Source organism: Nannospalax galili, unplaced genomic scaffold (genome assembly GCF_000622305.1).
Source record: "Nannospalax galili isolate Female #2095 unplaced genomic scaffold, S.galili_v1.0 scaffold881, whole genome shotgun sequence".
Classification (NCBI taxonomy): Eukaryota; Metazoa; Chordata; class Mammalia; order Rodentia; family Spalacidae; genus Nannospalax; species Nannospalax galili.
Window position 1 is genome coordinate 199,923 of NW_008344709.1, and position 7,827 is coordinate 207,749.

The following is a 7,827-nucleotide window of genomic DNA, read 5'->3' on the forward strand; positions in this document are numbered from 1 at the left end:
ATGTGGTCTAGAAAGTAGGAAGGGTATAAAGAGAAGAGGGAAGGAGTAGTGAGCCCAGAACATGACCTTAGATAAACATTTGAAGATATCTGACAAAGTCAAATCAAAGTTGAGAAAAAGTAACGTTTTTAATAACCATGCTTGGAAATTTCAATATTCACATGCAAAGAATGCTATTAGACCCTAATAAATACTACATTAAGGGATCGAGAAATGCCTCAGCAGTTAAAAACACTGGCTGCTCTTGCAGAGTACTCGGTTCCATTCCCACCACCCACATGGTGACTAACAACTGTGCTAATTCCAGTTCTAGGAGATCTGATGCATTCTTACTTACAAAAAAAAAAAAAAAAAAAAAAAAAAAAACCCTCCTAGAGACTGTGGCAGCAGCAGAAGTCACTGCACGGTATTTGGAAGCAGTCCTTATTTTTATCAGTTCAAAAACAGCAGAAGTCAGACCTGGTAGCTCACAACTTTAATCCTAGAACATCAAAAGCAGAGGCAGATAGAGATTTCTGTGAGATTGAGGTCAGCCTCTTCTACATAGTGAGTTCAAGGTCAGCTGTGGCTATAGGAAGACTCTGTTTCAAAAAAACAAAAATGAAAAAAAAAACAGTAAAAGTACATTATTCTTTTGTACTATTAAGATAAATCCACTCTACAGAAGCAAAACCTAAATCATACAATAAACTTTGGTTCTATTACATGTATATTTTGGGTATGTCAAAACGCATATACTCATATTTTCTTTTTTTAATGGTTTGAATATTCCAAGGCATGTGATTTGACTTATAACTTAAAACAAGAGAAGAAAGCCTCTAAATCATGAATGAGAGTTTTCTAGCCTTCAAATCTTCACCAAAACAATTGGTTGCATCATAGACAGAAATAAATTTTGCAGGAACATTGCCATTCACATATCAAGTTAAGAAGTTATAGTGGACTCTCCAAGGAGAGTCTTCTTGAAAAACTCTGTGTCCCATCATAGACTCACAAACCATGGTCTTCTATCCAGATTAAATACATCATACCTAGCCCTGTAAGATCAGCTTTTGGTCTTACTTTGGCTATGATTTTGCTATTAGGCTCTTTAACAAAGGACAATAGAGGAATCATAGATTTTTTTATGTCCCCTTCTAATAGATACAGTGATATTGGACATGACCATGAACCCAAATAAACCCTATAACTGATGTCAGTCTCTGTTCTGTCAAAGTTTTGTAGCATCCCTTCCCTCCAGGGGAATGTTCACTGCTACTAAATGCAGGCCCTCTTATCTTGGTCTTGAGTATCAAACCTGAAGCAGTTTTGTGACTCAATTGTAGTCAAATGTATTGTCACATATGAGGGGGTTCTAAAGGCTATCACAACTTTCTCAGTAGAAACTTTGAAGGTTATAATTTAACCAATGAACTTAACTTAAAAAATGGAAGTTAGGAGAAATGTCTCAGGGGTTAAGAACACCGATTGCTCTTGCAGAGAAACCAGTATCCACAAGGTAGCTAACAACTGTTTGTAATTGTGGTTCCAGGGATCTGACACCCTCTTCTGACCTCTGTGGACATTGCACAACATGGATATACTTACATGCAGTCAAGACACTCATACGAATAAAAATAATACACAAAATATTTTTATAGAAAGAGTGAAACGTATGACATTTCACACCTTTAATCCCAGCACGCTGGAGGCAGAAGCAGCATATATCTTGGAGATCAAGGTTAGCCTCATCTATGTAGTGATGTCCAGGTCACCTGGGGCTAGAGGGAAAGAAAGAAAAAGAAAAAACAAAGATGAAACAAAGATTTTCGAGTTCATAACCACTACATCTGCTAAAAGTGTACAACAGGGAGGTTTTGCTGTTTGTTATTGCTTTTGTTTGATAGCTTGTTTTTATTTGATTTTTTGAAACAAAGTTTCCCTTTAGCCCCAGCAGGCCTAGAACTCACTATAGATCAGGCTGGATTCCATCTTACAGAGATCTACCTATTTCTGCTTCCAGAGTGCTGGGATTGAAGGCATGTGCCACCACACCTGGTTCAAAAGGGAATTCTTTAAGTTGAAACAAAATGACGATACCTGATGAAAACATTAATGTAAAATGTCACTTATAAATAGAACAGAGCATCATAATCCTAAAATGAATGACTTTATCATCACTGTACAAGTTAAAAGACAAAAGTAACAATACTTATCACTATGTGATTTTCTCAATAAAAAGAGTATCAATAGAGAAAGAAAAAATCTGGCATCAACTACACAAGGCTAGTATTTTGGGGGAAAGCATATTATCTAGTACACATATATTTTAATCTTTCATCTTAAAACATAGCATGATACTGCTATAATATTTTTTGATAATTCTGTAGCTATTAAAGTATATAAGAAATATGGAAATAGTAAAAGAAAGGAATTTTAAACATAATAAGTCCTTTCACAAGAAATGTTTAAGGGGAGAGGGGAACGAGAGAATTTTACAAGCTGACAGCATTAACAAATGTCAAGAGTGAGATGATACTTATCAATTATTATGTTAAGCATCAATAGAAAACTATAAAAAGACTGAGATTTTATTAACCAAATTTAAATTATTTAAGTTTAAACTTTAAATTATTTCAAAAAAATTCTAATTTAAAGATTTTAAATAATTCTTGTCTTTTAGTGAAAATATGAGTTTGTGATATCATGAATTTCACATGATAACAGTTTCCAAATCTAAGAAACAAAAACATTATATGCCTGTGCTGTAGATGAACCGTATCATCTCAGCATAGCCAGGGAGTATGAGGATGGTGCAAGTGGGTCAGGATATGGGACGCTTACCCGGCTGAGCAGGTTGTGTAGGCTGTGTAACCATAGCTAGGCCTGGGAATATAGCGATGATGCAGGCAGGTGAGGTTCTGAAGAACCTCTGTGATCTTGAGCTAGGCCTGAGAGTGTGGGTATAGCACCAGTGTTTAGGACTCCTGTGAGGGGATCTCCCCAGGCTGGGTTGGTGAATAAGCAGTACAAACTAACCTAGACCAGAGTGTGGGTGTAGCATAGGCATGAGTTTCTGGGGAGTTCAAGAGCCTCGGCTGGTGTGCAAGGGACTGGAGGTTTTAATAGAACTGTTAAACTGAATATAACAGTCCAAGAAGACTCTGATATAGAAGGTCAGTTTATTTTCACAATAATGTACAGATAAATTAATGATGAAATAAATTTATCAGACAACCGTAGTGGAATAATTACATAGGCATATCAAGAAGGAAGGAAGGAAAGAAAGAAAGAAAGAAAGAAAGAAAGAAAGAAAGACCAGAAAGAAAAGAAAATCTGAACCTTTGTCTCATAACATTAATGAAAATATTCACAAAATTAATCATAGATGTAAATATAAACAATAAACGTAAAGACTTATTGAAGATGACAAAAGAGGAAAAATGGTTTTCTAAGGTTAGGCAAAAATTAAAGTAAGGTACGAAAAGTCTATAAGAGAAAATTAAACTAGATCTCATCATATTAATTTTTTTCTTCTGAGAGACAATAATAGAAAAATGAAATCGTAAGCCTAATTACTGAGTGAACAGGATTCTTGAGTAGAAATTTCCACTAGTTGTTTAGCGGTACCAGCTACATAAGGAATGTAATCTTTAAGTCCTTTAAAATATATCTGTGGTATTCTTTGGACAAGACCCAAAGTCACTCACTCAAATCCTTATAAATTTTCAGATAACAAGATTAGGATGTTTGGAGAATATTTTTTGAGAAACATCACTTATGATGAAGTAATTGGAAAGTCAATAATAGGTTTTTCTGCAGGATTCAAAATAATTGGGAAAGTTGAGTTTATTTTTCCATTTCCACAAGGGGATGCATTTGTTCCAAAGGGAAAACTTGCATAAAATTTTGACTCCCTCAGGATCATAAAGACTTATCATGATCCAAAGTATAAATACAAATCCCTTATTATTTCTGCTTTGTATTTACATGCTATTCTCTTGGAAAGAGACTAAGCACACTTCTACCTTGTTTATAGCTAAGTGTGTTTGGTCATTAAGCTCACTGTGAAACCTCTGAGCCTTGTCAAGCTCCAATGTGAAGACAATAATAAAGACCTCTTTGCTTTGCTGCTGGGGAAGACTCAAAATATTAATCACATAATACCTTCTGTAAATCAGAAATATTTACTGGTTATCCAGGATTCAGGCCATTACCATACTCTTAATAAAATCAAAGCCTCCAAAAATCATCAGATCTGAAAATACTCTTCTATAAACACAAAAATAAATAGCAAAGGTAAGGAATCTCTGAATCTTTACTGACATACTAAATTTCTGAAGCCCATGTGTGTGAACACCCTTGTTTATATGAGATGGAGTGTAGCAATGCCATTTCTCCCTTATCTTGTAAAATCTTGAAACTCAGGTGAAATTGGAAGAAGATAGTGTTTGGGAGGGGCGGACAGTGTTGAAATGTTAATAGCTGGATCTCCATAGAGATCTCCTACCTCACTATTGTCAGTTAGTTTTGGATTAATACAACTTATTTAATGCCCAATGCACAGAGATTTGTCTGCGTCTGTGACCACCATGATGTGGGCAAGCTTTTGATCTCTAGTTTTACTGATGTATGGAGGTCTCTCACGAAGGAAGAAATAAAAGAAAAAGATTATACCCTCTTCATCTAGTATTCTCATTTGTCTTTTGACTTTTACCATAAATTATGTTTAAATTTGGCATGATTGGTATGCCTATGGTTGGTTGGTCTTGATTTTCATAGATTGATTCTAATGTCCAAGTAGGGTTAGTGTCAGACATTCCCAACACACACCTTACATGTGGGGAAGAGTTGTCATTGAAAGTGTGTTTCATCCTCTAACGTAATTTTCCCATGTCCACAGATTCTTAGAGAAGAATGCCCTCTGAAAATCTCTCTTTTGTGACTGAATTCATCCTAGTAGGGTTAACAGATCAGCCTGCTCTACAAATATCTCTGTTCTATGTGTTTCTAATAATGTATATGATAACTGCACTGGGAAACTCGAGTTTGATCATTCTAATTGTGCTGAATTCACACCTTCACACCCCCATGTACTTTTTTCTTTTTAATTTGTCTTTTGTTGACCTCTGTTATTCTTCTGTGTTCACACCAAAAATGCTGATGAACTTTATATCAAATAAGAATGTCATTTCTTACATGGGCTGTATGACCCAGCTCTATTTCTTTTGCTTTTTTGTCATTTCTGAATGCTATGTCTTGACATCAATGGCCTATGATCGCTATGTGGCCATCTGCAATCCACTCATGTATACCTTTGTCATGTCCCACAAAGTGTGTTTGAGCCTTGTGCTTGGTTCATACTTAATGGCATTCTCTGGTGCCATGGCTCACACTGGATGCATGCTGAGACTGACCTTCTGTCGTGCAAACACCATCAACCACTATTTCTGTGACATTCTCCCTGTGATGCAGCTCTCCTGCACCAGTACTTATGTTAATGAGCTTGTAGTATTTGTTGTTGTGGGCATCAACATCATTGTGCCCAGCATCACCATCTTTATCTCTTATGGTTTCATACTCTTAACCATCTTCACCATCAACTCCACTGAGGGCAGATCCAAAGCTTTCAGCACCTGTAGTTCCCGTATAATTGCTGTTTCTCTGTTCTTTGGATCTGGTGCCTTTATGTATCTTAAACCATCTTTGTCTTTATCTATGGATGAAGGAAAAACTTCCTCTGTCTTCTACACCAATGTGGTTCCCATGTTGAATCCTTTAATCTACAGCTTAAGGAACAAAGATGTAAAAACTGCTCTGAGAAAAACTCTTCGCAGATGGAAATTTTGAGTGGCCCCAGCATGTCTCTATGCTTGGAGCTACAATGTGTGATGATACTTCATAGGAACCTATGATGCTTTATCAGATGAGTTATTATTCAATATTTCTCCTAGATAGTACTCTATATTTAAAAACTTAATGTTTAAAATTTATTGTCTGTGCTGTGAGAAAATAATGTGCTATTTTAGCACACAACATGGTATCTTGAAGTATATGTACATTGTGTAATGATTGATGCAATCGCTACTTCTTTACTATCTTAGTAAGGGAAATTTGAGTAATCTTAAAATTTGTTTCTCAAAAAATTTCTCATATTTCTAGAATCAGTCTTTTTCTTTTCCTTAACATATGCAAAATCCTTCATGATTTTCACCTTGTGTCTAATTAGGAATAACATTGAGGAAGAAAATTTTGGTTCTGTCTGCACTGTTATCATTTGCATTTTGAACTTCCTTTTTTCCTGTAAAAAAAGATTTTTTCCCCTTCAATTGAAACTATGTGACCTCTTTGCCGTTAGGTGTGGGTTTCTTCATTGCCCTTGTAATGTGTCTCTGGAACGGGCTGTAGTCGGAACATCATTTTCTCCTTCGGTACATGCTCCATCGAGAGCAAATATCTCCTTAATGTGCCAGTGTCACGGAAATGCAAGGTTCCTTACACACCATCAGATACATCATAGTTTGTCCCCACATACTGTGTTTTGTGCTTCTGTTGATTAGGACCTCATAGCTCTGTGTAAATATAATAGCATATACTAGATTTCTACCACTTGCTCTCTGTATGTGCAGGAAACTGATGCTCTTAATCACTAATGATTTACCAAAAATCAGAGAAAATTGCAGAAATTCCTATTCCTGATTTCAAGTGAACTATTAATTAAAGTACATATTCTGTATTCATGTTATTATTTTCACTTGAGGGAATACTTATATGAAGTGATATTTCACATTTTAAACTTGATTATCAAGTTTTGTTTCTGAATGAGGCATACTTTTCTCTCATATGGTTTCTGCCCTCTTTTTTGTTGAGCATATTGTTTTTGTAGGAACAAGGCTTTTGTGAATAGGGAGTTGAGTTTATCCACAATACTATAAAGAAAAGTATCTGGATGCTTTCATTGTTCTGTGAATTTAAGAAACAATAAATGGGGCTGAAAATGTAAAACAACAGGCATTAGACCAGGACTGAAGGAGGCTGGGAATAAGAGCCTCTCTCTGCAGTGAATGGCAAAGGAGGTTTTGAAAATAACCTTATAATGTGTATTGTATGTTCTTTTTTACAGACTAGAATTTTTACAGGACTTTACTTTTGTTTTTCTAATAGGTTAGAAAATTTGAAGGATATAGAAATCTATGTTAAAATAACTGAAAATCAAAAATTCACCCATTTCACAATATACATACTATTTTTTATAGTTCTCTCTTTTTGTCTCTAATACAGCTGAATCCTCCTGTTTGTTGGATTTCTTTGTGAATTTCATACAATGTATTTTGAACATATTTAGATCCCCTCCCATACCTGCACCCCCCCTTAACAAACTTCCAGTCTAATGCTTTTGATTATGGGTCCATTCACTGGAGCCTAGTCAAGGTACCAAGTATCAACCTTAAATAAGACTGAATCTCTCATTTCCAGCACCCATCTGTTGCTAATAGTTTCTCAGGTAGGGTTGGGGATCCTCATCCACTTCCCCATGCCTATACTAAGATTTTGTGTATATTATTCTACAGGATAATAGATTTATATCCCCCTCCCCAGTTTACAAATCTCCTATAATGTTAACAATCCCTAAAGACTGTATATCAATAATGTTTTGGGAAATGGAAATTCCTATATAGGGAAATGAATATTGGCTACATTGATGGGGATTCAAGTAGAATTAAAAGTAATAATTACAAGAGAGGAACAGCAAGTCCTCAAGATCCTTGGTAGGAAGAAGGATTTCAGAGAGTGAATGTCAGGAAAATGGAAGCCCCTCACTCTGACTCCATTAATTTTGCTGGAAAT

At 35.6% G+C, this 7,827-nt stretch overlaps 1 protein-coding gene across 2 annotated transcripts; it reads left to right on the plus strand.

Annotated features, from left to right (window-relative positions):
* Positions 1 to 1,442: 1,442 nt before the first annotated feature.
* LOC103740351 (olfactory receptor 8B3-like) lies at positions 1,443 to 5,829 on the plus strand. 2 transcript variants are annotated; one of them, XM_017800087.1, is made up of 2 exons: positions 1,443 to 1,453; positions 4,896 to 5,829. In XM_017800087.1, the coding sequence occupies exons 1-2, from the start codon at positions 1,443 to 1,445 to the stop codon at positions 5,827 to 5,829; spliced, it is 945 nt and encodes a 314-aa protein (XP_017655576.1). The 2 variants fall into 2 exon arrangements, with proteins under 2 accessions (XP_017655576.1, XP_008839156.1); XM_008840934.2 differs by lacking the exon at positions 1,443 to 1,453 and having other exon boundaries at positions 4,873 to 5,829.
* Positions 5,830 to 7,827: the final 1,998 nt, after the last annotated feature.